Source organism: Tinamus guttatus, unplaced genomic scaffold (assembly GCF_059628265.1).
Source record: "Tinamus guttatus ecotype Peru unplaced genomic scaffold, ASM5962826v1 Tinamus_guttatus_pri_ptg000601l, whole genome shotgun sequence".
Taxonomy (NCBI): domain Eukaryota; kingdom Metazoa; phylum Chordata; class Aves; order Tinamiformes; family Tinamidae; genus Tinamus; species Tinamus guttatus.
In genome coordinates, this window is record NW_028289135.1 from 619,872 (window position 1) to 647,612 (window position 27,741).

The 27,741-nt window shown below is 54.5% G+C and overlaps 1 protein-coding gene across 1 annotated transcript; it reads left to right on the plus strand.

Annotated features, from left to right (window-relative positions):
* Window positions 1–1,102: 1,102 nt before the first annotated feature.
* On the plus strand, window positions 1,103–9,227 carry LOC104574316 (sulfotransferase 6B1). Its single transcript, XM_088534825.1, has 7 exons — window positions 1,103–1,304; window positions 2,400–2,545; window positions 6,457–6,546; window positions 7,243–7,369; window positions 7,665–7,759; window positions 8,166–8,322; window positions 9,097–9,227. The coding sequence occupies exons 1-7, from the start codon at window positions 1,103–1,105 to the stop codon at window positions 9,225–9,227; spliced, it is 948 nt and encodes a 315-aa protein (XP_088390951.1).
* Window positions 9,228–27,741: the final 18,514 nt, after the last annotated feature.

Sequence of the window (27,741 nt, forward strand, 5' to 3'; positions counted from 1 at the left end):
GGGCAAGTAATAGGGTTCATAACAGGGACAGCGGGTCAGCAGAAGCTCCAAGAGGGTAAGGGCTGGTTTATGGCACAAAAAATATGCCAAATGATACCAGAGTACCACTTTATAAAATTATTCTTTTCATAAGAGCAGGCTGATAATGTAATGGTTACAATATACAAGCAGGGCTCTTACAGAAATGACAGTTCTAAGGAGCACATCTATGTTAGCGAAGAAGGGTGGTGCTTGATCTTCAATAAATGTTACAGGTATCACTCTGTTAGCGCCTAAACTGCAGTACTGCTTTCCACTGTTATTCCAGGACCATGGGTCCAATCACCTCCTGCCCTTATACTCTCATCTTGAGGGACAGAGCATTTCAGAGTAGTCTTTATTTTATATTCACTCAATGGGCCCATGTATTCAGTGGGATAATGGAATAGGAAAGAGGAGGAAGGAAAGTGCCACCTGTTCAAGGAAAGAAAAATAATTCTTTGAGGAAGTATAAGGTTTCACATATGAGTATTTAAACAAGAAAAGTAATCCTTAAATAGTACTTGTACTTAGTTCTGGAGAGACTTTCTGAGTGATAAAGTTAAAATGATTATGTCAAGTGAAATTTTGATAGCTGGAAAGATCTGGCACCTGGAAGGAAGTTGTAACCTCGGAAATGCATCCACTAGAGGAGTCTATAGTAAAAAAGGTTGAGATGCACTGTTCTTGTTATCTAGTTTGCACTTCATTGTACTACCTAGCACACCAGTTAAAAGCATTTTGTACAATCCACTTTATAGCACTTTCTTGAGTTTCATTCAACATTCTGAATGCCAGCAGTGCTACTATAGTTGTTGTCACAATAGCAATGCTTTGTAGAAAAGAAACTACTGTTGCTACCATCAGCTACACTGGAAATTCCTTGCCTCTACTGTCAGTCTCTGAGACCATAATTTCAAATAGAGTTAATAAAGCACAAATGGAGTTAATCAGTTACCTGAGTTTTCACTCCTGAGTGAACGTCCTTTACAGTTTCATAACTTGTCTCATAAAGTCTTTCTGGATTGTAGAAAGACAGCCTTAATCTCAGTCTGTTTGCAAAGCATTCCACAGGGATACAAACATGACTAGAAATAGAGAAAGAGTCATTGAAATAATGGACAAGGCTTTTTCAGAGTGTGAGAAAATGGCTCTGGAAGATTTGCAGTTTTCCTACAAAGGCATTTTGTTCCCTGCTACTCTTAGCAGTCCAGAAACATTGGAAACTCTGAAGTCCTTTGAAGTCAGAAGTGATGATGTGATTCTCACAGGATATCCTAAAACAGGTGAGTGCTGCTTGCTTGATAAAGAATTAATTACACAATGCTGTAATCCATAAGTGTGTGCCATCATTTAACACAGCAGTTACATCTGAAGAAAGTTTACACTGATGTTAATCGGCTGAGCAGGTTACAGGATCACAAAATTAGACTATAAAGCACCACTAGAAGTCACATAACACCACCTGTTCAAGGCAGGGGTAACTTCAAAGTTATGTCTGGTTGCTCAAAGTTTTGTTCAGCAGAGTTTCAAACTTTAAGGATACAGATCTCATAGGAAAACCATGGCAGTGTTTTCCCTCTATAGGGATTTTTTTTTTAACTTTTATGCAGTTGGGCTTCCTTTTGCTATGGTCTGTAATATTTCCCATTGGTCATTTCCTGGACAACTCTGAAAAGAATTTGGCTCTATCTTCTCAATAACCTGCCTGAAGGTAGTGGAAGGCTGCAGTAATATCTCCTTCTGCCTTTTTTTTTTTTCCTCACAATATTCCAATGTTCATCGCACCAGTGCTAATTAAATCATGATCCCCTGGATTTTCTGACTATATTCTTGTTAAAATAGGAGAGTATATGGTTAACCTTCTTGCTGCAAGGGCAATACAGGTAATGCTTCCTACTAATGAGGACTGATATATGGTTGTTTTCATGGACTTGGAAAGACATGTCTGGTATCAGGACTCTTGGCTGTTTCCCTCTCAATACGTCCCTTCAGAGAATATGTAGATAGGTCATTTGCAGAAAAAGAGGATCTGGTGACCTTTATGTGCTTTGTGTGCTGTCTGCAGAGCTATTCAAAGCCAGAAATAGTATAAAGGTGTGAGGTCTCACCTCCACAGCCCCAAAGATGATAAATATGAGTTGAGGCTTGGCTCATCAAACTCAGAGCCTCATAGAGAAGCTCTGTGAAGTTACAGAGATTGAGAGAGTTGAGATTAGTCCAAAGGTTGTGAGGAGCTTGGCATTCCAGAGATTTGATCAATGACCCTTTCTCCTGCCAGTTACGTAAACCTAGCTGAGGGCCAGAGGTGAAGTCAAACTTCCTTGACTGTGACAAGGCTATAAACAGGAGTGGGTCAGCACATGTCTTTATCATTCCAGGTACGAACTGGCTTGATGAAATTGTGAGAGATTTGGAATCAACAGATGCCAGATATACAGAAGAAGAAATTGAAGAGAGAATAAATGTTGAAAGGGAGCTACAGATATTTCCACGTCTAGAGTTTGGAGATCCTGGGAAATTTGAGGTAGGCAGGGCGAATATTGTCAAATTTCCTATCAAAGGTAGAAATAACTGAAAGACCATGGGTAATCTCAGTGATGAGGAACAGGCTCTATAGCCATAAAACATGCTATACTCAGCACAAGTTGCTAGTCCTGTTGCCCCTTGTGCTCTATCCAGCACCTTAGAGCACAAACAGTGTTGGAGTGCCATAGGGGCCTGAAACCCTGGATCAAACAGGTTGGATAAGTAACAATTATCTCACGGAATCATAGAATCATGGAATGCTTAAGGTTGGAAGGGACCTCTAGAGGTCATCTAGTCCAACTCCTCTGCACACACAGGGTCACCTACAGCACACGGCACAGGACTGCGTCCAAGCGGGTTTTGAACATCTCCAGAGAAGGAGACTCCACAACTTCTCTTGGCAACCTGTTCCAGTGCTCTGTCACCCTCACTGTCAAGAAACTTTTCCTTAAGTTCCTGTGGAACTTTTGATGCTTCATTTTCTGGCCGTTTTCTCTAGTTCTGTGAATGGCCACCACTGAAAAGAGGCCAGCACCATCCTCCTCACTGCTTCCCTTGAGGTACTTATAGACACTGATTAGATCCCCTCTGAGCCTTCTCTTCTCCAGGCTGAACAGGCTTAGCTCTCTCAATCTTTCCTCATAGGGCAGATGTTCCAGGTCCCTGATCATCCTTGCAGCCCTGCGAAGCGCTCTCTCCAGCAGCTCCACATCCCTCTTGTACTGTGGAGCCCAGAACTGGATAGAATACTCCAGATGTGGCCTCACCAGGGCTGAGTAGAGGGGCAGGATCACCTCCCTCGACTTGCTGGAGACGCTCTTCTTGATGCACCCTAGGATCCCATTGGCCTTCTTGGCCACAAGGGCACACTGCTGCCTCACAGTTAACTTGTCCACCACGACGCCCAGGTTTTTCTCTGCAGAGCTGCTCTCCAGAAGGTCAGTCCTGTGCCAGATGGGCTCAGCAATCCAAGGACAAGAAATAGACTTAATAACAATGATGCCTTTAATTAACACAGCATAGGTACGAGTACAAACGAACACGAATTGGTTAGTACATGTGAATACGAAAAGATTACTTACTGAATAATACTTGCCAGCAGAATTACGAGGCTACACATCTCTCCAAGGTAGCAGGCTGGAGGGGCCAGCAGGCTCTCAATCATAGCTGGCATCCCTGCAGGAGACAACATTGGCCTCGATATTGGGAGTCTCCATCCCCCAAATCTGCCCTTCGTATTTTATCCCCTGGGGGGTTTGGTCACGTAGGGCCAGTACGTGCCTGGAGGCCCCCCAGGGGCAGGTAAATCTCTGCCTTTCTATTATATTATCCTTCTAGGACTGCGCCTGTGCAAATTCCAGAAGGGGGTCTCATCCCTTAATTTGGTGGTCTTGCTTCCCTTATCCTTCTTGTTCTCCCAGTGACTTTTGGCCTTCAAACTTCCTTAGACAGCAGTTTATAGTCAGGCTGGCTGCAAACCAGCCTGAACAGCAGTTCTGCTTCTTCTGAACTAACTACTGCTTTGTTGGTTTAGATAACATGTTGCTTTTTGTTCTTCTTCAGGGATCCGGGTATTACAACCTTCCTTTGTTAGTGGCCTCTGCTGAGCATTATCAAGGTTCAGTGTTTTTCCCTCCAAGGTCTGGATTTTGTTTTACACAATGCTTATTTATGACTCTACAGATCATAGAAATTTCCATCTCCAATACAAGTCCCCAGCCTTGGGGGTGTCTGGGGTTATTTCTCCCCAGGTGCAGGACCTTGCACTTGGCCTTTTTGAATTTCATGATGTTTTTCAATGCCCAGTTGTCCAGTCTGTCCAGGTCCCTCTGGATGGCAGTGCAGCCCTTGGGGTATCAGCTACTCCTCCCAGTTTCATATCATCATCAAGCTTGCTGAGAGAGCACTCTGTGCCTTCATCCAGGTCATTGATGAATAAATTGAACAGGACTGGACCAAAGACTGACCCCTGGGGGACACCACTAGCTACAGGCCTCCAGCTAGACTTTGCACCGCTGATCACCACCCTCTGAGCTCTACCATCCAGCCAATTCCTAATCCACCTCACTGTCCACTCATCTATCCCACACTTCTGGATCTTGGCCAGGACGATGTTGTGAGGGACGGTGTCAAAAGCCTTGGTGAAGTCGAGATAGACGACATCCACTGTTCTCCCCTCATCTATCCAGCTGGTCATTCCATCAGAGAAGGCTATCAGGTTAGTCAAGCAGGATTTCCCCTTGGTGATTCCATGCTGACTACTCTTGAGCACCTTCTTGTCCTCCACGTGCCTGGAGACAATGGCCAGTATGAGTCGTTCCATCACTTTTCCGGGGACGGAGGTGAGGCTCACCGGCCTGTAGTTGCCTGGGTCCTCCTTCTTGCCTTTTTTGAAGAGTGGTGTGACATTGGCTTTCTTCCAGTCCTCCGGCACCTCCTCCATTCTCCAGGATCTTTCAAAGATGACGGAGAGCGGCTTAGCTATGACATCCGCCAGCTCCCGCAGCACTCTGGGGTGCATCCCATCAGGGCCCATGGATTTGTGGGTATCAAGTTGCCTTAGGTGCTCTCTGACCCAGTCTTCCTCTACCCAGGGCAAGTCTTCCTCTCTCCAGGCTTCTTCTCTTGTCCCTAGGGCCTGGGACTCTAAAGGGCTGTCCTTGGTAAACATTGAAGCAAAGGCATTCAATAAATCTGCTTTTTCTGTGTTATTCGTAACCAGGGTACCCACCCTGTTCACCAGCGGACTCATGTTTTCCCTGATCTTCCTTTTGCTGTTAATATATTTGAAGACATTTTTGTTGTTGTTTTTAATATCCCTTTCCAGATTGCATTCCAGATGTGCCTTAGCTTTCCTTGTCTCATTTCTGCATTCCTTGACAATGTTCCTGTATTTCTTCCAGGGGGCCTGTCCTTTCTTCCACATTCTGTATACCGCCTTCTTCTGCTTGAGCATTGCCACAAGCTCCTGCCACGCAGGTGTCCTGCCCTCTCTGCCTGATTTCTTACACACAGGGATGCACTACTGCTGAGCGTGGAGGAAGTGCTGCTTGAAAACTAACCAGCTCTCTTGGGCCCCCCTTCCTTCTAGAGCTCTAGCCCATGGGATTCTTCCAAGGAGGTCTCTGAAGAGGCTAAAGTTGGCCCTCCTGAAGTCCATGGTTGCAAGGCTACTTACAGCCCTGTCTCCTCCTCATTGGATCCTGAACTCCACCAACTTATGGTCACTACAGCCAAGGCTACCCCCTACCTTCACATCTCCTGCAAGTCCCTCTCTATTTGTTAGCACGAGGTCCAGTAGCCCACCTCTCCTTGTTGGCTCCTCCACAACCTGCGTTAAAAAGTTAACATCAGCGCAATGCAGGAACTTCCAGGACTGTTTGTGCCTGCCTGTGTTGTCCTTCCAGTTGATGTCAGGGTAGTTGAAGTCCCCCATGAGAACCAGGGCCTGTGACCGTGAGGCAACATCCAACTTACTATAGAAGGCCTCATCAACTTCCTCATGCTGCTCAGGCGGCCTGTAGCAGACACCCACCACAGTGTCTCCCACATTAGCCTGTCCTTTAACCCTTACCCACAAGCTCTCAACTTGCTCACCATCCACTCCCAGGTTGAGCTCCACGCATTCCAGTTGCTCTCTCACATAAAGAGCAACTCCACCACCTCGCCTTCCCAGCCTGTCATTCCTAAAGAGCACATATCATGGGTGTGCTGTCCTTGGTCCATCTCCTGTGAAGCTGTGGCAGAAACCGTCAGAAGCTCACCCCTCTAATGCATCCCTATTGGCTTCCCAAAAGATAGAATCCTTCTTCTCTGGTCTCACCTTTCCCCATTACCCATGATTCCTGAAATCGCAGATTTCCACTGAGTAAGTGACTTCTCTCCTTTTTCTTTCCACTTCCTTTAAAGAGAATGAAGAAACTGCCTTCCAGAAGAATCATATTAACCCATCTCCCACCTCATCTCCTGCCAATGTCCTTTTTCCAAAGCAAAGCTAAGGTAAGTCCTCTCTCCGGGTCACATTGCAAAAGCATTTCTACTCCAAATTAGCTTTCCGCTGCCTATGTGAAATGGGTTTCCTGCAGTTCCTCCTGGGCTGTTCAATGCTCGGGGATGTTTCCAAAGGTGAAGGAGCAGCTCTCAGTGTGTTGAGGCTATGAACACACATTCTCTCTCAATGGCAGTTGTGCTGGCTCAAGTGGTGCTCTGCTTATAGTTGGATGTCACTGCCCCCCTCAAATATCAAGAGAAAGGTGATTCCAAATTTGTGCTGGGAAACTAAGCAGGGCCTTAGCTTGCCTCTAAGAGTCAGGTGCTGGTGCTAAGCCCACAACAAACTGGGGCTAAGGCCTTCTTCAACAGGGTTGGTGCACTGAGAAGCATGGGTGAACCTACAGCCCTTTCATGGGTGTCTTGGTCAGTAGCACAAGAGATCATTCCTCTTGACTGGAGTGAGCTCAGAGGTGTGTCCCAAAGACATTGCTGAAAACTGAAAAGTGTCTTGCTGACACCCTGATACTCACATTAGCAGTAAGCAGCCTGCCAAGGCTCTGATTTCTTTCTAGGGAGAAGAAATTAGACCAGCACTGTCCACACTGTACAATCCTTGTGGGTATTCATAGCCATGAATTATTAGTAACTTAGTGTTTGCCCATTCACCAAATCCCAACCAAATAACGCGTTTTCTTCTGCCAGGTCCTTGTGCTGGTTCGGAACCCCAAAGACACAGCCGTCTCCTACTACCACTTCAACAACAACTTGCCCATGTTGCCCTCCTTCACCTCATGGGATGAGTTCTTCATAGCTTTCATGAATGGGAAATGTACGTTCCCTTCTTTCCTCGGGCATTCTCCACGTCAGGGGCATGGTCCTGGAAATCGCAGTCCAGCATCCCTTTCCAAACATCTCCAAGGGCATTCACTGCTACCTAATGCCTAGAGCTGGGGCGATCCCATGTTGATCTCAGCCAGAACAACAGAGTTGCTCTGCTCATTTCATGATCCTGGTGTCCTTCTTAGATATCTCTCTAGGCTGATTCTCTTGGTTGGGCTCCTTTTGCAGAGCAGGGTTGAGGGGGCTTTACTCTGCATGAATATGACTCTTGCTTTTGTCCACAGTGGGATGGGGCTCCTACTTCGATCATTTAATGGAATGGAACAAGTTTATTGACAATGAGAAGATCATGGTGATAAGCTATGAGGACTTGAAAGAGGTGAGGTGTCTTGCCTGGATCTTCATGCACACACTGCACAGCTCCCTTTATATGCATCACTATGAGCAGGAAGAAAGTCTTGGATCAAACCTACACGCCCCATGAGGAGATCAAGTCTTTCTGAGCTATTCTTGTGCACATATGGGAGGCCCATGGGGGGTAGGAGGAGGGCAGCTTTCCCTCTCTTCAGAAGTAGCCATTTTTGTGCAGTTACTTACAGGAGAGAAGAGAAAGCCTTGTAGCTGAGGCTGCTTTCTGTGGATGTCCTCTCTGTTGCAAGTCCTTACAATTCCTGGATATTGCTGTGGGAGGTACCCCTGTTCTGCCAGGCCAGAAGTTGGTTTGGTATCAGTGGTAAGGTGCTGAGGTCTTTGGTTTAATCACTGCGCTATGTTCCTTTGACCAGAATCAGATAGTGGGAATGAAGAAGATTGCTGCCTTCTTTGGATTCTCCCTAAGTGAGGCAGATTTTCACAGAATTGTCAAAAAGACCAGTTTCCAAGCCATGAAAGAGAAATCCAAGGAAACTCATGGGAAATTTGGGGACATTCTCTTCCGTAAGGGTAAGTGTCTGCAAGTGGAGAAGTTGCCTTTTAAGTCCCTTTCCAATTGGTCCATCTCACTTAGCCATGGCCCACTGAGCTAATGCCGAAGCATATATAACGGTGTGGTGTCACCTGGGCATCTTGTACAATGAACATCTGCTGTGGAAAAGAGTATTGCTGCTAGCGGGGTGCATACATAAGTGCCTCAGCTATCCTGACTTGCTATATTCTGTCATTGCTTCCCTTGGTAAACTGTGTTGCTACATTTCTCTGTGGCAGCCCTGGTCAATCAGCAAGTACAGTGTGAAGACAGAGATTAGCACTCAGTATTCATTGGTATAAGTTATACAAACAGTTATGCATCATTGTATGTGGTGGATGGTTCCTCTTTGTGGACAAATGGTAGCATGGTGTTCTTGTGGGCAGTTGGGTGGTAAGGCTGAGTCTGAATCTGGATGGGAAGAAGACCGGGTTGTGATGTACAAAGAAAGGCCAACCCAAGCCTTTGTGCCTTAGGAAAGGAGCTGACACTTTGGAAAATAAAATCACAAAACCACCCTGGAAACCTCTCCTGAGGAGAAAAGGTATGCAGCCTGCCAGCAAGGGTTGCTCTCTACAACCTGGCAGGAGCCATTGTTTTTCTGTCCTTGCTGACCTGCCTTGTCAAGCAATCAGGCCTCTTGGAACATAAAGCAGCTCCTTTTTGCCTGATGTCAGTGGTGAGTCTGACAAGTTATCATCCTTTCTCAGTAGTGACCATCTTCAACCCTTGTTACTTCTTGTGGTATACAGGAGTTATTGGGAACTGGAGAAAATATTTCTCTAAAGCTCAGAATGAAGAAATGGACCGAAAATTTCATGAAAGTCTAAGAGGAACAAAGCTGTCAGCCAGCATGAAATATGATGTGTACTGCAAGGCCTGAGAAGTAGATGAGAAAGAAAACAAAAAATGGTTCTCTGAAGATGATCTGTCCTCAAGGTTCCTGCCTCTGAAGAAGTAGAGGGACCATGCAGTGATCTTCCCAGCATCGCTAAGCAAGTGTGCACTATTTTCTAAGCCTTGCTTGGTGCAAAATAATAAAGTGTGAGCCTTCAGAGAGCGCCTCATGTCTCTCTCAGAAAGGAAAAGTCACATGGATATCACAGCAGTAGCTTGGTAGGCTCACTGTGACTGCTTAATGGCCAGAGACAGGAAAAAAAATGTTACTGCTATATTCACGCGGGAGGGAGAGGGGCCTCTGCTCACCGACACAATGGATTTCAGGTGAACCTGTGGTGTAAAACTCAGCCCTCTGGCGTCTGAATATTGCAGGCTGCAGTACTTTTACCAGCCTTTTGACACAAGAGAAAAATGGATATTCTTTTTTATTTTTATTTTTTAAACATACTACTTATAGAGCTTTAATTAAAGAGCAGGTCGGCTACTAAAACGAGCATCTGGTTTATGCTGAGGCTGAGCCAGCACTGACTTGCTGGCTACTTTGCAGAGCTCAAGAGTTGTAGCGGCAGGAGGTGGGATAGCCACAGACCATTGGGGCAGTAGGAGGAGGAAAGGAAAAAATACATGTATTAATGGATAAAGAGAGGATAAAAACACATATATGCCACACAAAAATGGATGAACGGGTAAGGGCTAAGGCATTAAAAAATAATGTAAAAATACTTATATCCTGCACATAACTTGCAAGCATGTAGAAAGGATTAAAAAAGGTACTGCCTCTCCTATCAACCATATATGGAGCACCAGTTGTGTACTGTTTAGGGAGGTCAAAAACTGACTGCTGGAGCAGGAGGTTACAGACACACAGGAGGTACCTGGGCATGTTCTGGGGCAGGCTGCTCTAGGATATGCTGCGGGAGCAAGAGGATGCATGAGAGGAGCTGCAGCGGTCCCTTCCAACCTGCACATTTCTGCTTGCTGCATGTGCCTTGAAAGGGGATCCCAAAGGAGCCAAAGGGGCTCCAAAGGACAAAGACCTCTTTCCTTCTCCCAAAGCAGGTAGATTCGGGCTCAGCTTGCTGAGCGTGACTGTCATGTTGGCCTTGACAGGTCACCGCCCTGAGCCCGAAGAGAGACACCCTTCTCCCTGGGGAAGTGCCTAGGCTGCTGCTCCTGTGTGTCCTGAGGTGCTTACAGGCCACTAAAGGGGCACTGTCTGTTCCTGGGACTGCCACGCTGGTCGCAGTCAAACGCTGGGAGCTAGTCCCAAGGAAATCTGTGTGTTTGTGCTTGAAAGTGGTTGGAAGCTCCGGCTTGCAACTTCTGTGGCTCCTGAAACCTTCCACAGCACCAGCTGTGTGGCCAGTCTCTTCCTGCCCACGTGCGCTACCAAGACAAAACGCTTCTGCTTTTGGCAAGGGAGAGCTGAAAGCCACGTGATGCAAGAGCTGCAGGTTGCTGAGAATGGCCAACGCCTTTTGCAAGTGGCAGCAGTCCCCTGACACAGAGGCATTACTTGCCCAAATCCCCCTTGCCCTCTAAAGAGCAAGAGCACGGGCAGTGCTACTGCTGCTCAGTCCCTTGTCCTGCTGCTACGACCCTGGTACCCAAAAGACTGTCTCAAAGGTGCTGGAAGACAGGTAGTGCCTGGGGTTTTGAGACAGAGACAGGGAGCCATCCAAGAGCCCTGTGGAAAAGTGCTGTATTGCAGTGAGGTTATGCCGCCGTGAATGCAAAGCCCCACGGCTCCTGGTGCAGAGCTGCCCGCAGGCCTGGCTGGCACGTTCCATGCTCAGCACAGACAAGATCCCGGAGGAAAAAGCACACTGCCTGTCCCGTCAGGATTCCCCTTGTTGCAAGCTGCTAAGCATGCTGCCCAAGGGCTTTTTGCTTTCCTTTTGGTTCTTTACTTATTTTATTTTCCCTTTCACCTTTGGCCCTTGGCTTTTTCTTCCCTTTTTTTTTTTTTCCTGGTTCCTGTGCCTTTTTTTCTTTCTCTTTCCCTTTATACTTTTCTTTTTCTTTCTCTCAGCCTTTCCTTCTCCTTTATATCTCCCCCCTTTTTTCCCCTTTCTAATTTCCCCATTCTTTGCCCCTTGTTTTCTCTCCCTTTCCCCACCCATTTCTCTGCCTCTTTCTCGTCCCACCTTTCTTCCCCCCTTCCTTCTTCCCATTTTTGCTCCTTTCATTCTCCCCATTTGCTTCTCAGTTTTCCTCTCCTCTTTCCTCTCCCCTTTATCACCCACTCTTCCTTCTCATTCTCTTCCCCCTTTATTCTTTCCCCTCTTTTTCTCCCATTTTTCTTTGCTCCCTTTTTTCTCTCCTTTGCATCACCTCTTTTTCTCCCTTATTCATTCACCCGCCTCCTTTCTCATGCTTTATTATCTCTCCTTTCTTCCCCCTTCTTTTCTCTCATCACCCTTTCTACCCGCCCTCTTCCCTTGATTTTTGCTCTCTTTCCTCAGGATTTTTTTGCCCCCGTCTTCCTCCCTTTTCTCCTTTTTTTGCCCTCTGCCTTTATTCCCCTTTTGATCACCCCTGACCGTTCCCCCCTTGGTTCTCTTATTCTTTTTCCTCCCACTAGCTTCTCCCCCTTCCTTTTCTTCTCTCTTTTCTTATCTCAGCCTTCTTTGCTCTCTTGCCTCTTTTGCCCCTCCTGTCACCCCCTTTCTTGGTCGTCACTTTTCTCACCCTTTCTTTCACCACCTTTTTTTCTCCCTTCTTTTCTCTGCCTTTTCCTTGGCCCTCCCTTCCTTGCGCCTTTCTTTTCACACATTTCTTTTCTCTCTCTTTCTTTTCTCTCCATTTCTCTCTCCATTTATTCCCTTTCCTTTCCCCCTTCACTTTCTGCCTCTTCTCTTTCTTGCTATCTTCTCCGTCTCCATTGATTTTGCCTTTGCCGCCTTCTCTTTCTTTCTCTGTCTCCTGCTCTTTCGCCCTCTCCCTCTCCTTCTCCTCCTTCTCTCGCTCCTCCTCCATCCCCTTCTCCTTCTCCTTCTCAGTCGCCTCCTGGCTCTTGCGACTCTCGCGGCCTGCAAGCAGCAGGCAGGAACGGGGGAAGCGGCGGCCGCGCGGCTCTCCTGGGACCACCCGCAGCAGCCGGCGGGTGCAGAGCCGGCTGCCAGCGGTGCAGCCGGGATGGGGGGCGCTTCTTCCAGGGCCTCCTCCTCCTCCATGGGCAGCTGTTGGCAAGAAGCCGCAAGGTTGGGCGCACGGCTGGGACCTTTGTGGACCCTTCTCCTTCCTCGCGAGATGCCCGTCATGGCCAGGGCTGGCTCTGAGAGGCTCCTGCGCAGCGCGCGCAGAGCAGGCACTGGAGGGGCCGAGGCACAGCGGCCATTTCTGTGCCTCCCGCTGGGGCTTCTCCCTCTCACCTGGTGCAGCGCCTCGGCGGCTGGGGTGTCTTCTGCAGCTTCAGCCGCTGGGCTGCTGAGAGCAGGAGCGTGCTCCAGAGCAGCACCTGCATCTGCTGCAGGGAGAAAGAGGCTGTCAGCCTCTTTGTGCTGGCCTCTGACAACGCAAAGAGGCACTTCCTGCGAGGCAGCACAAAGCCAGGCCCATGGCACGGTGCAACCCTAGTGCCTCTGGAGGTGAGGTGCCGGTCGGGAGGGGACCCAAGTGCCTGGGGAGACAGTATTGTGCAGGAGGAGAGGGCTGCTGCAGCCCCTTGGGAGCAGCGCTGTGAAGAGCAGGGCCATACAGAGTTTGAACATGGGGGAGCCTTTCACGGAGCAGCTTTGTCCCTTTGAATTTCTGGCTAGTGTTACAGGAGGAAAGCACCGCCTTAAGGTGCTGGGCCCCTGCCCCTCTTGGCAGTGCCCCACGTGTCTCGCAGTCTTTGACCGAGTGGGCACGCTGCTCGGTGCCAGTCCGCAGGGCATCGTCCTACCTGCAGAGGCGTCCATGAGCTCGGGTGTCTCCGGAGCTGCCTGAGGCCCGCCGAAAGGGATCAGCGGCTCCGGGAAAGGGCCCCGAGTGTACAATGCCTGCGGAGGAGATGGCTGGCTCTGGGAATGGGCCCTGCCATGAGCCCTCCCAAAACTCGGGACGCTGCCGCCATGGCCCAGCAAGGCCTGGGCCAGAGGCAGCCCCCGCTCACCTGCACCTCCAAGAGGGCCTCCATGGCACAGGGAGTCAGCGACCCCGGCTAGGCAAGAGAGCAGAGAGGACGCATGAGCAGCTGCTCGCAGAACCCTTCCCCAAGGTCCCCGGCGGTGCTGGGGCCACAGCGCTCAGCCCCGCGACACTTACGGGACCGTTGAAGGCCACCACATTCTCCACGAGGAGCCGAAGGGAGGTGAGGCGGGTGAGCCGGCTCTCCTGGGCTCCTGGGCTTTGGCTGGGCACAGGGCACGGGCAAAGGCAGAGCTCGGTCACTGCCAGCCCCTGTGCTCGCTCCCCCCACACCAGCCGCCCGCCCCCACATCACCACCCTGGCCCCAGAGACTTCCTGCAGCGCTGCCTTCGTGCCCGACCCTGCTGCGTGCGCAGGGACCTCTCTTCCTGGCTCTGGGAACGGGCAGCGGCACCTGGGGCTCCCATCCACGCAAGCAGGGAGCCGTGGTGCCAGCACCGGGCACTGCTCGCCCTTGGCCATCCCCAGGAGAAGCAGCTGCTACCGCTCGGGCCAGAAACAGCCCTGTGCAGGGCTGTCCCTTCCCCCACCTCCACCGGCTTTCCCACCAGAACCCTTGGTGCCACCAGCAGGACGCTAGGCTCCCCTGCACGCCTCACCTGAACATGGTGCTCAGCCAAAGCTCCTTGGCCTCCTGCGTCCTGCGGCGAGAAAGAGAAGCAGCGTCAGTGCACGCTGCTCCTCCTCCTCGTCCTGGACAGAGGCCCAGGGCCTCAGACATATCTGGCCTACTTGGCACTGCTCAACAGCCCTCAACGTGTCCCCAAGACTCACCCGAAAGTGAGCACGCAGGGGCCCATGGGCCAGATGAGGATCAGGCTGTTGAGGCACTTGAGGCCCCCAACGTCTTCTTCCTCATCTTCCCGCCCGGCCGCCACCTGCTCCTTCCTGCACAGCAGCCACAGGTCACGGAGCGGCACCTGCTGCTTGATCAGGAAGGTGGATCCACATCTGCCGGGAGGAAGAGCAGGGAACACGTTGTGGCTGGCTGCTGGGAGCGGCCCCAGGGCCAGCACACGCAAGGGCACTTTGGAAAAGCCCGCGAGAGCCCAGCCGAGGGCACCTGCGTTGGCCTCCAGGCTGCAGCACAAGCACGTGCCGTTTTGCGGCCCCGACAGGGCTCCAGCGAGCAGCCCGTGCCCGCTGTGTCAGCAGGGAGCATCGAGGAGGCGCTTTCTGTTGCGGCGGGAGCAGCTACGAGAGCAGCTGTGCGTGGGGGCAGGGGGCAGAGGCAGTGGCACTGGCGGGGGGAAGGACGGCTCCGGCCGCTCTTCTCACCTGAGCTTGGCGACGGCGATGGCGTCCGGCAGCAGCAGGAGATGCCTGCTCTTGGTGCGCTGGCGCCGGGTCACCAGCACACGGTCGCAGAGCAGGAGCCGGGGGCTCCTGTGCGACACAAAGGCGCCGAGTGGCGCTGGGAGCCGGGAAGCTCCCTTGGGCACGAGTCCATGGCCAGCAGCAGGATCTGCGTGGCCAGGATCCCCGCACCCTTGCTGCGTGCCCTTAGTGGGGCCATCTGCGCCCCGGGCGCCGCAGCACATGGCCTGGCCCATGGTGACACGGCCAGGCAGAGGGCTGCGGTGTGAGCCTGTCCCACGCCGACCAACGGCAGGCGCTGGTCAGGTCGCACCGAGCCTACAGCGCTGATTGTTTGCCGAAAATTCCGCTGGGCTGGGAGCCTGCGACTCCTTGCTGCCCTGCACCGGCACAGCGCTGCACTGGGGCGCGGGCGGGCGCCGCTGGCCTTATCACCCACGTGCCAATAGGGCACATTGTGATGCGCCGGCCGGGTTGCGGGGCAGTGGCGGGCTTGGAGCGGGGCTCTGGGCGCTGAGGGGGATTCTGCCGCTGCTCGTCGACTCCGCCACTGTCACATGGTCCATCCATCGTGCAGTTGAGGCAGGGACTGCTGATGGCTCCTGCAACACTCCTTCTGCTCTCTGGGTGCGGGGCCTACGTGCCCAGGCTGGCTCCTGCCACGGAGTGGGTCTAAAAGACGTGCTCAGAGACGAGGAGCTGCCTTTGCGGGTGCCAGTGATGGCTCCCACGCAGAGGCGCACGGTGCTGGGGTGAAGGGCGCACATGGCCTTGGGGAGCATCTTGCTGCCAGCTTCAGCAGCCAGCTCTGTGTTGGTGACAAGCCCCAACGCACAGGCCCTCCTGCCCGGCTGCAGCATGCCCTCTTGCAGCTTGGATTTGTGCTTTGGCAGAGTGTTGCATCCAGATACTGAAATCACCGTACAGGTGTATACCCTTAGCAAAAGAGAGCAATGGCAATGTAGGGCTCAGTCACCAAATGGCGGCTGCGATTCCCATTATCGGTCTCTCTAATACACTCAGTGTCATGATGCTGGACATCTCCTGTCGCTGGGAGTGAATGTGTGTGTTGAAGCCCGCTCGTGCGAGAGGATCTCGTGGTGGATCCTCTGCTTGTTGTTCAGGTCTTACACTCTGTGTTGGTCTGAACCTCATTCACCCTTCCCTCATGCTGGTCTGGCTGAACTCAGCGAGACATTCTCCCGATCAAGTCTGGAAGAAACATTGACACCGTTTCCCTGGACACATACAGTTGCGCATCTCGAACCAAGGTCGCCCTCTGGTGCCCTTTGCGTTGAGAGAGGGCAGCTCCCTGTGCAACAGCGGTGGGGAACGACTCCCACTTTACAGTATTGCTGAGCTCCATGGGCGCCTGGCCCTGGCCCAACTGCTGGGATCCTTCTTCCACAGGAGGAGTTGGTTAGTCGGTCACAAAGGGAGGGACGCCTCCAGCCAACAGGCCTGCCCTCGATCCCTGGGAAAGGGATGGGGCAGCTGAGGCTGGCTGCCATTTCCAAGTATCTGAGGGACAAGGAGCTGATGAAGAGCACTCAGGACAGATTGACAAAGGGATGGGAAATCAGGCCTAGGCAGCCTGAGAGCGTGGGTAAAGAGGACCCTCCAGGAATGCCACATCCCGCACGTAGGCAGAAACAACCCTAGGCACCAGCAGAGGCTGGGGGCAGCGTGCTGGAAAGCAGCTCTGCAGCAAGGCCCTGTGAGTCTCCCTGGGCAACAAGATGGCCGTGAGCCTGCAACGCATCCAAGGCAGCAAGTGGTGCCCTTGACTGTGCTGGCAGGAGCACGGCCAGCAGGTGGAGGGAGGCCGTGCTTGCCCGCAGGCCTGGCGAGGCCGCAGCTGGAGAAGAATGCTGCATGCGGAGCTGGGCTTCCCAGCACAGGAGAGCTGTGGAGCTCATGGTGCGAGTCCACGCGAGGGCTCCTAAGCGTGAGGGCCTGCAGCATGTCTGCTGTGGGGAAAGGCTGAGAGAGCTAGGGCTCTTCAGTCTGGGAAAGAGAAGACTGAGGGGAGAATCTGACCCCCTCCTCTGAAGGGAGGCTGTAAAGAAGATGGAGCCAGGCACCTTTGAGTACTGCCCAGCGACTGGACAAGAGGCAACGGGCACAAGCTGAAAGACAGGCAGGCAGTTGCGTGTGAGTGAAGGAAGAAGCCTTTTGCAGAGAGGGTTCCTGAGCACTGGCAGACGTTGCCCAGAGGGCTTGTGGAGATACCCCCCCTTAGAGCTACTCAGGAGGTGCCTGGGTATGGGGTGCGGTGGGCTGCTTTAGGCCGCGCGGCCGTGGTAGGAGGTTGCACGAAAGGAGCTGCAGCGGCCCCTTGCAACCTGCACACTTCCGTGTGCTGCATGGGCCTTGAAAGGGGCTCCCAAAGGACAAAAAGACCTCTTTCCTTCTCCCAAAGAAGGTAGATTCGGGCTCACGTGTGCCGAGGACTGGGAGCCCAGCTCAGCTTGCTGAGCGTGACTGTCATGTTGGCCTTGACAGGTCACCGCCCTGAGCCCGAAGAGAGACACCCTTCTCCCTGGGGAAGTGCCTAGGCTGCTGCTCCTGTGTGTCCTGAGGTGCTTACAGGCCACTAAAGGGGCACTGTCTGTTCCTGGGACTCCCACGCTGGTCGCAGTCAAACGCTGGGAGCTAGTCCCAAGGAAATCTGTGTGTTTGTGCTTGAAAGTGGTTGGAAGCTCCGGCTTGCAACTTCTGTGGCCCCTGAAACCTTCCACAGCACCAGCTGTGTGGCCGGTCTCTTCCTGCCCACGTGCGCTACCAAGACAAAACGCTTCTGCTTTTGGCAAGGGAGAGCTGAAAGCCACGTGATGCAAGAGCTGCAGGTTGCTGAGAATGGCCAACGCCTTTTGCAAGTGGCAGCAGTCCCCTGACACAGAGGCATTACTTGCCCAAATCCCCCTTGCCCTCTAAAGAGCAAGAGCACGGGCAGTGCTACTGCTGCTCAGTCCCTTGTCCTGCTGCTACGACCCTGGTACCCAAAAGACTGTCTCAAAGGTGCTGGAAGACAGGTAGTGCCTGGGGTTTTGAGACAGAGACAGGGAGCCATCCAAGAGCCCTGTGGAAAAGTGCTGTATTGCAGTGAGGTTATGCCGCCGTGAATGCAAAGCCCCACGGCTCCTGGTGCAGAGCTGCCCGCAGGCCTGGCTGGCACGTTCCATGCTCAGCACAGACAAGATCCCGGAGGAAAAAGCACACTGCCTGTCCCGTCAGGATTCCCCTTGTTGCAAGCTGCTAAGCATGCTGCCCAAGGGCTTTTTGCTTTCCTTTTGGTTCTTTACTTATTTTATTTTCCCTTTCACCTTTGGCCCTTGGCTTTTTCTTCCTTTTTTTTTTTTTTTTCCTGGTTCCTGTGCCTTTTTTTCTTTCTCTTTCCCTTTATACTTTTCTTTTTCTTTCTCTCAGCCTTTCCTTCTCCTTTATATCTCCCCCCTTTTTTCCCCTTTCTAATTTCCCCATTCTTTGCCCCTTGTTTTCTCTCCCTTTCCCCACCCATTTCTCTGCCTCTTTCTCGTCCCACCTTTCTTCCCCCCTTCCTTCTTCCCATTTTTGCTCCTTTCATTCTCCCCATTTGCTTCTCAGTTTTCCTCTCCTCTTTCCTCTCCCCTTTATCACCCACTCTTCCTTCTCATTCTCTTCCCCCTTTATTCTTTCCCCTCTTTTTCTCCCATTTTTCTTTGCTCCCTTTTTTCTCTCCTTTGCATCACCTCTTTTTCTCCCTTATTCATTCACCCGCCTCCTTTCTCATGCTTTATTATCTCTCCTTTCTTCCCCCTTCTTTTCTCTCATCACCCTTTCTACCCGCCCTCTTCCCTTGATTTTTGCTCTCTTTCCTCAGGATTTTTTTGCCCCCGTCTTCCTCCCTTTTCTCCTTTTTTTGCCCTCTGCCTTTATTCCCCTTTTGATCACCCCTGACCGTTCCCCCCTTGGTTCTCTTATTCTTTTTCCTCCCACTAGCTTCTCCCCCTTCCTTTTCTTCTCTCTTTTCTTATCTCAGCCTTCTTTGCTCTCTTGCCTCTTTTGCCCCTCCTGTCACCCCCTTTCTTGGTCGTCACTTTTCTCACCCTTTCTTTCACCACCTTTTTTTCTCCCTTCTTTTCTCTGCCTTTTCCTTGGCCCTCCCTTCCTTGCGCCTTTCTTTTCACACATTTCTTTTCTCTCTCTTTCTTTTCTCTCTATTTCTCTCTCCATTTATTCCCTTTCCTTTCCCCCTTCACTTTCTGCCTCTTCTCTTTCTTGCTATCTTCTCCGTCTCCATTGATTTTGCCTTTGCCGCCTTCTCTTTCTTTCTCTGTCTCCTGCTCTTTCGCCCTCTCCCTCTCCTTCTCCTCCTTCTCTCGCTCCTCCTCCATCCCCTTCTCCTTCTCCTTCTCAGTCGCCTCCTGGCTCTTGCGACTCTCGCGGCCTGCAAGCAGCAGGCAGGAACGGGGGAAGCGGCGGCCGCGCGGCTCTCCTGGGACCACCCGCAGCAGCCGGCGGGTGCAGAGCCGGCTGCCAGCGGTGCAGCCGGGATGGGGGGCGCTTCTTCCAGGGCCTCCTCCTCCTCCATGGGCAGCTGTTGGCAAGAAGCCGCAAGGTTGGGCGCACGGCTGGGACCTTTGTGGACCCTTCTCCTTCCTCGCGAGATGCCCGTCATGGCCAGGGCTGGCTCTGAGAGGCTCCTGCGCAGCGCGCGCAGAGCAGGCACTGGAGGGGCCGAGGCACAGCGGCCATTTCTGTGCCTCCCGCTGGGGCTTCTCCCTCTCACCTGGTGCAGCGCCTCGGCGGCTGGGGTGTCTTCTGCAGCTTCAGCCGCTGGGCTGCTGAGAGCAGGAGCGTGCTCCAGAGCAGCACCTGCATCTGCTGCAGGGAGAAAGAGGCTGTCAGCCTCTTTGTGCTGGCCTCTGACAACGCAAAGAGGCACTTCCTGCGAGGCAGCACAAAGCCAGGCCCATGGCACGGTGCAACCCTAGTGCCTCTGGAGGTGAGGTGCCGGTCGGGAGGGGACCCAAGTGCCTGGGGAGACAGTATTGTGCAGGAGGAGAGGGCTGCTGCAGCCCCTTGGGAGCAGCGCTGTGAAGAGCAGGGCCATACAGAGTTTGAACATGGGGGAGCCTTTCACGGAGCAGCTTTGTCCCTTTGAATTTCTGGCTAGTGTTACAGGAGGAAAGCACCGCCTTAAGGTGCTGGGCCCCTGCCCCTCTTGGCAGTGCCCCACGTGTCTCGCAGTCTTTGACCGAGTGGGCACGCTGCTCGGTGCCAGTCCGCAGGGCATCGTCCTACCTGCAGAGGCGTCCATGAGCTCGGGTGTCTCCGGAGCTGCCTGAGGCCCGCCGAAAGGGATCAGCGGCTCCGGGAAAGGGCCCCGAGTGTACAATGCCTGCGGAGGAGATGGCTGGCTCTGGGAATGGGCCCTGCCATGAGCCCTCCCAAAACTCGGGACGCTGCCGCCATGGCCCAGCAAGGCCTGGGCCAGAGGCAGCCCCCGCTCACCTGCACCTCCAAGAGGGCCTCCATGGCACAGGGAGTCAGCGACCCCGGCTAGGCAAGAGAGCAGAGAGGACGCATGAGCAGCTGCTCGCAGAACCCTTCCCCAAGGTCCCCGGCGGTGCTGGGGCCACAGCGCTCAGCCCCGCGACACTTACGGGACCGTTGAAGGCCACCACATTCTCCACGAGGAGCCGAAGGGAGGTGAGGCGGGTGAGCCGGCTCTCCTGGGCTCCTGGGCTTTGGCTGGGCACAGGGCACGGGCAAAGGCAGAGCTCGGTCACTGCCAGCCCCTGTGCTCGCTCCCCCCACACCAGCCGCCCGCCCCCACATCACCACCCTGGCCCCAGAGACTTCCTGCAGCGCTGCCTTCGTGCCCGACCCTGCTGCGTGCGCAGGGACCTCTCTTCCTGGCTCTGGGAACGGGCAGCGGCACCTGGGGCTCCCATCCACGCAAGCAGGGAGCCGTGGTGCCAGCACCGGGCACTGCTCGCCCTTGGCCATCCCCAGGAGAAGCAGCTGCTACCGCTCGGGCCAGAAACAGCCCTGTGCAGGGCTGTCCCTTCCCCCACCTCCACCGGCTTTCCCACCAGAACCCTTGGTGCCACCAGCAGGACGCTAGGCTCCCCTGCACGCCTCACCTGAACATGGTGCTCAGCCAAAGCTCCTTGGCCTCCTGCGTCCTGCGGCGAGAAAGAGAAGCAGCGTCAGTGCACGCTGCTCCTCCTCCTCGTCCTGGACAGAGGCCCAGGGCCTCAGACATATCTGGCCTACTTGGCACTGCTCAACAGCCCTCAACGTGTCCCCAAGACTCACCCGAAAGTGAGCACGCAGGGGCCCATGGGCCAGATGAGGATCAGGCTGTTGAGGCACTTGAGGCCCCCAACGTCTTCTTCCTCATCTTCCCGCCCGGCCGCCACCTGCTCCTTCCTGCACAGCAGCCACAGGTCACGGAGCGGCACCTGCTGCTTGATCAGGAAGGTGGATCCACATCTGCCGGGAGGAAGAGCAGGGAACACGTTGTGGCTGGCTGCTGGGAGCGGCCCCAGGGCCAGCACACGCAAGGGCACTTTGGAAAAGCCCGCGAGAGCCCAGCCGAGGGCACCTGCGTTGGCCTCCAGGCTGCAGCACAAGCACGTGCCGTTTTGCGGCCCCGACAGGGCTCCAGCGAGCAGCCCGTGCCCGCTGTGTCAGCAGGGAGCATCGAGGAGGCGCTTTCTGTTGCGGCGGGAGCAGCTACGAGAGCAGCTGTGCGTGGGGGCAGGGGGCAGAGGCAGTGGCACTGGCGGGGGGAAGGACGGCTCCGGCCGCTCTTCTCACCTGAGCTTGGCGACGGCGATGGCGTCCGGCAGCAGCAGGAGATGCCTGCTCTTGGTGCGCTGGCGCCGGGTCACCAGCACACGGTCGCAGAGCAGGAGCCGGGGGCTCCTGTGCGACACAAAGGCGCCGAGTGGCGCTGGGAGCCGGGAAGCTCCCTTGGGCACGAGTCCATGGCCAGCAGCAGGATCTGCGTGGCCAGGATCCCCGCACCCTTGCTGCGTGCCCTTAGTGGGGCCATCTGCGCCCCGGGCGCCGCAGCACATGGCCTGGCCCATGGTGACACGGCCAGGCAGAGGGCTGCGGTGTGAGCCTGTCCCACGCCGACCAACGGCAGGCGCTGGTCAGGTCGCACCGAGCCTACAGCGCTGATTGTTTGCCGAAAATTCCGCTGGGCTGGGAGCCTGCGACTCCTTGCTGCCCTGCACCGGCACAGCGCTGCACTGGGGCGCGGGCGGGCGCCGCTGGCCTTATCACCCACGTGCCAATAGGGCACATTGTGATGCGCCGGCCGGGTTGCGGGGCAGTGGCGGGCTTGGAGCGGGGCTCTGGGCGCTGAGGGGGATTCTGCCGCTGCTCGTCGACTCCGCCACTGTCACATGGTCCATCCATCGTGCAGTTGAGGCAGGGACTGCTGATGGCTCCTGCAACACTCCTTCTGCTCTCTGGGTGCGGGGCCTACGTGCCCAGGCTGGCTCCTGCCACGGAGTGGGTCTAAAAGACGTGCTCAGAGACGAGGAGCTGCCTTTGCGGGTGCCAGTGATGGCTCCCACGCAGAGGCGCACGGTGCTGGGGTGAAGGGCGCACATGGCCTTGGGGAGCATCTTGCTGCCAGCTTCAGCAGCCAGCTCTGTGTTGGTGACAAGCCCCAACGCACAGGCCCTCCTGCCCGGCTGCAGCATGCCCTCTTGCAGCTTGGATTTGTGCTTTGGCAGAGTGTTGCATCCAGATACTGAAATCACCGTACAGGTGTATACCCTTAGCAAAAGAGAGCAATGGCAATGTAGGGCTCAGTCACCAAATGGCGGCTGCGATTCCCATTATCGGTCTCTCTAATACACTCAGTGTCATGATGCTGGACATCTCCTGTCGCTGGGAGTGAATGTGTGTGTTGAAGCCCGCTCGTGCGAGAGGATCTCGTGGTGGATCCTCTGCTTGTTGTTCAGGTCTTACACTCTGTGTTGGTCTGAACCTCATTCACCCTTCCCTCATGCTGGTCTGGCTGAACTCAGCGAGACATTCTCCCGATCAAGTCTGGAAGAAACATTGACACCGTTTCCCTGGACACATACAGTTGCGCATCTCGAACCAAGGTCGCCCTCTGGTGCCCTTTGCGTTGAGAGAGGGCAGCTCCCTGTGCAACAGCGGTGGGGAACGACTCCCACTTTACAGTATTGCTGAGCTCCATGGGCGCCTGGCCCTGGCCCAACTGCTGGGATCCTTCTTCCACAGGAGGAGTTGGTTAGTCGGTCACAAAGGGAGGGACGCCTCCAGCCAACAGGCCTGCCCTCGATCCCTGGGAAAGGGATGGGGCAGCTGAGGCTGGCTGCCATTTCCAAGTATCTGAGGGACAAGGAGCTGATGAAGAGCACTCAGGACAGATTGACAAAGGGATGGGAAATCAGGCCTAGGCAGCCTGAGAGCGTGGGTAAAGAGGACCCTCCAGGAATGCCACATCCCGCACGTAGGCAGAAACAACCCTAGGCACCAGCAGAGGCTGGGGGCAGCGTGCTGGAAAGCAGCTCTGCAGCAAGGCCCTGTGAGTCTCCCTGGGCAACAAGATGGCCGTGAGCCGGCAACGCATCCAAGGCAGCAAGTGGTGCCCTTGACTGTGCTGGCAGGAGCACGGCCAGCAGGTGGAGGGAGGCCGTGCTTGCCCGCAGGCCTGGCGAGGCCGCAGCTGGAGAAGAATGCTGCATGCGGAGCTGGGCTTCCCAGCACAGGAGAGCTGTGGAGCTCATGGTGCGAGTCCACGCGAGGGCTCCTAAGCGTGAGGGCCTGCAGCATGTCTGCTGTGGGGAAAGGCTGAGAGAGCTAGGGCTCTTCAGTCTGGGAAAGAGAAGACTGAGGGGAGAATCTGACCCCCTCCTCTGAAGGGAGGCTGTAAAGAAGATGGAGCCAGGCACCTTTGAGTACTGCCCAGCGACTGGACAAGAGGCAACGGGCACAAGCTGAAAGACAGGCAGGCAGTTGCGTGTGAGTGAAGGAAGAAGCCTTTTGCAGAGAGGGTTCCTGAGCACTGGCAGACGTTGCCCAGAGGGCTTGTGGAGATACCCCCCCTTAGAGCTACTCAGGAGGTGCCTGGGTATGGGGTGCGGTGGGCTGCTTTAGGCCGCGCGGCCGTGGTAGGAGGTTGCACGAAAGGAGCTGCAGCGGCCCCTTGCAACCTGCACACTTCCGTGTGCTGCATGGGCCTTGAAAGGGGCTCCCAAAGGACAAAAAGACCTCTTTCCTTCTCCCAAAGAAGGTAGATTCGGGCTCACGTGTGCCGAGGACTGGGAGCCCAGCTCAGCTTGCTGAGCGTGACTGTCATGTTGGCCTTGACAGGTCACCGCCCTGAGCCCGAAGAGAGACACCCTTCTCCCTGGGGAAGTGCCTAGGCTGCTGCTCCTGTGTGTCCTGAGGTGCTTACAGGCCACTAAAGGGGCACTGTCTGTTCCTGGGACTCCCACGCTGGTCGCAGTCAAACGCTGGGAGCTAGTCCCAAGGAAATCTGTGTGTTTGTGCTTGAAAGTGGTTGGAAGCTCCGGCTTGCAACTTCTGTGGCCCCTGAAACCTTCCACAGCACCAGCTGTGTGGCCGGTCTCTTCCTGCCCACGTGCGCTACCAAGACAAAACGCTTCTGCTTTTGGCAAGGGAGAGCTGAAAGCCACGTGATGCAAGAGCTGCAGGTTGCTGAGAATGGCCAACGCCTTTTGCAAGTGGCAGCAGTCCCCTGACACAGAGGCATTACTTGCCCAAATCCCCCTTGCCCTCTAAAGAGCAAGAGCACGGGCAGTGCTACTGCTGCTCAGTCCCTTGTCCTGCTGCTACGACCCTGGTACCCAAAAGACTGTCTCAAAGGTGCTGGAAGACAGGTAGTGCCTGGGGTTTTGAGACAGAGACAGGGAGCCATCCAAGAGCCCTGTGGAAAAGTGCTGTATTGCAGTGAGGTTATGCCGCCGTGAATGCAAAGCCCCACGGCTCCTGGTGCAGAGCTGCCCGCAGGCCTGGCTGGCACGTTCCATGCTCAGCACAGACAAGATCCCGGAGGAAAAAGCACACTGCCTGTCCCGTCAGGATTCCCCTTGTTGCAAGCTGCTAAGCATGCTGCCCAAGGGCTTTTTGCTTTCCTTTTGGTTCTTTACTTATTTTATTTTCCCTTTCACCTTTGGCCCTTGGCTTTTTCTTCCTTTTTTTTTTTTTTTTCCTGGTTCCTGTGCCTTTTTTTCTTTCTCTTTCCCTTTATACTTTTCTTTTTCTTTCTCTCAGCCTTTCCTTCTCCTTTATATCTCCCCCCTTTTTTCCCCTTTCTAATTTCCCCATTCTTTGCCCCTTGTTTTCTCTCCCTTTCCCCACCCATTTCTCTGCCTCTTTCTCGTCCCACCTTTCTTCCCCCCTTCCTTCTTCCCATTTTTGCTCCTTTCATTCTCCCCATTTGCTTCTCAGTTTTCCTCTCCTCTTTCCTCTCCCCTTTATCACCCACTCTTCCTTCTCATTCTCTTCCCCCTTTATTCTTTCCCCTCTTTTTCTCCCATTTTTCTTTGCTCCCTTTTTTCTCTCCTTTGCATCACCTCTTTTTCTCCCTTATTCATTCACCCGCCTCCTTTCTCATGCTTTATTATCTCTCCTTTCTTCCCCCTTCTTTTCTCTCATCACCCTTTCTACCCGCCCTCTTCCCTTGATTTTTGCTCTCTTTCCTCAGGATATTTTTGCCCCCGTCTTCCTCCCTTTTCTCCTTTTTTTGCCCTCTGCCTTTATTCCCCTTTTGATCACCCCTGACCGTTCCCCCCTTGGTTCTCTTATTCTTTTTCCTCCCACTAGCTTCTCCCCCTTCCTTTTCTTCTCTCTTTTCTTATCTCAGCCTTCTTTGCTCTCTTGCCTCTTTTGCCCCTCCTGTCACCCCCTTTCTTGGTCGTCACTTTTCTCACCCTTTCTTTCACCACCTTTTTTTCTCCCTTCTTTTCTCTGCCTTTTCCTTGGCCCTCCCTTCCTTGCGCCTTTCTTTTCACACATTTCTTTTCTCTCTCTTTCTTTTCTCTCCATTTCTCTCTCCATTTATTCCCTTTCCTTTCCCCCTTCACTTTCTGCCTCTTCTCTTTCTTGCTATCTTCTCCGTCTCCATTGATTTTGCCTTTGCCGCCTTCTCTTTCTTTCTCTGTCTCCTGCTCTTTCGCCCTCTCCCTCTCCTTCTCCTCCTTCTCTCGCTCCTCCTCCATCCCCTTCTCCTTCTCCTTCTCAGTCGCCTCCTGGCTCTTGCGACTCTCGCGGCCCGCAAGCAGCAGGCAGGAACGGGGGAAGCGGCGGCCGCGCGGCTCTCCTGGGACCACCCGCAGCAGCCGGCGGGTGCAGAGCCGGCTGCCAGCGGTGCAGCCGGGATGGGGGGCGCTTCTTCCAGGGCCTCCTCCTCCTCCATGGGCAGCTGTTGGCAAGAAGCCGCAAGGTTGGGCGCACGGCTGGGACCTTTGTGGACCCTTCTCCTTCCTCGCGAGATGCCCGTCATGGCCAGGGCTGGCTCTGAGAGGCTCCTGCGCAGCGCGCGCAGAGCAGGCACTGGAGGGGCCGAGGCACAGCGGCCATTTCTGTGCCTCCCGCTGGGGCTTCTCCCTCTCACCTGGTGCAGCGCCTCGGCGGCTGGGGTGTCTTCTGCAGCTTCAGCCGCTGGGCTGCTGAGAGCAGGAGCGTGCTCCAGAGCAGCACCTGCATCTGCTGCAGGGAGAAAGAGGCTGTCAGCCTCTTTGTGCTGGCCTCTGACAACGCAAAGAGGCACTTCCTGCGAGGCAGCACAAAGCCAGGCCCATGGCACGGTGCAACCCTAGTGCCTCTGGAGGTGAGGTGCCGGTCGGGAGGGGACCCAAGTGCCTGGGGAGACAGTATTGTGCAGGAGGAGAGGGCTGCTGCAGCCCCTTGGGAGCAGCGCTGTGAAGAGCAGGGCCATACAGAGTTTGAACATGGGGGAGCCTTTCACGGAGCAGCTTTGTCCCTTTGAATTTCTGGCTAGTGTTACAGGAGGAAAGCACCGCCTTAAGGTGCTGGGCCCCTGCCCCTCTTGGCAGTGCCCCACGTGTCTCGCAGTCTTTGACCGAGTGGGCACGCTGCTCGGTGCCAGTCCGCAGGGCATCGTCCTACCTGCAGAGGCGTCCATGAGCTCGGGTGTCTCCGGAGCTGCCTGAGGCCCGCCGAAAGGGATCAGCGGCTCCGGGAAAGGGCCCCGAGTGTACAATGCCTGCGGAGGAGATGGCTGGCTCTGGGAATGGGCCCTGCCATGAGCCCTCCCAAAACTCGGGACGCTGCCGCCATGGCCCAGCAAGGCCTGGGCCAGAGGCAGCCCCCGCTCACCTGCACCTCCAAGAGGGCCTCCATGGCACAGGGAGTCAGCGACCCCGGCTAGGCAAGAGAGCAGAGAGGACGCATGAGCAGCTGCTCGCAGAACCCTTCCCCAAGGCCCCCGGCGGTGCTGGGGCCACAGCGCTCAGCCCCGCGACACTTACGGGACCGTTGAAGGCCACCACATTCTCCACGAGGAGCCGAAGGGAGGTGAGGCGGGTGAGCCGGCTCTCCTGGGCTCCTGGGCTTTGGCTGGGCACAGGGCACGGGCAAAGGCAGAGCTCGGTCACTGCCAGCCCCTGTGCTTGCTCCCCCCACACCAGCCGCCCGCCCCCACATCACCACCCTGGCCCCAGAGACTTCCTGCAGCGCTGCCTTCGTGCCCGACCCTGCTGCGTGCGCAGGGACCTCTCTTCCTGGCTCTGGGAACGGGCAGCGGCACCTGGGGCTCCCATCCACGCAAGCAGGGAGCCGTGGTGCCAGCACCAGGCACTGCTCGCCCTTGGCCATCCCCAGGAGAAGCAGCTGCTACCGCTCGGGCCAGAAACAGCCCTGTGCAGGGCTGTCCCTTCCCCCACCTCCACCGGCTTTCCCACCAGAACCCTTGGTGCCACCAGCAGGACGCTAGGCTCCCCTGCACGCCTCACCTGAACATGGTGCTCAGCCAAAGCTCCTTGGCCTCCTGCGTCCTGCGGCGAGAAAGAGAAGCAGC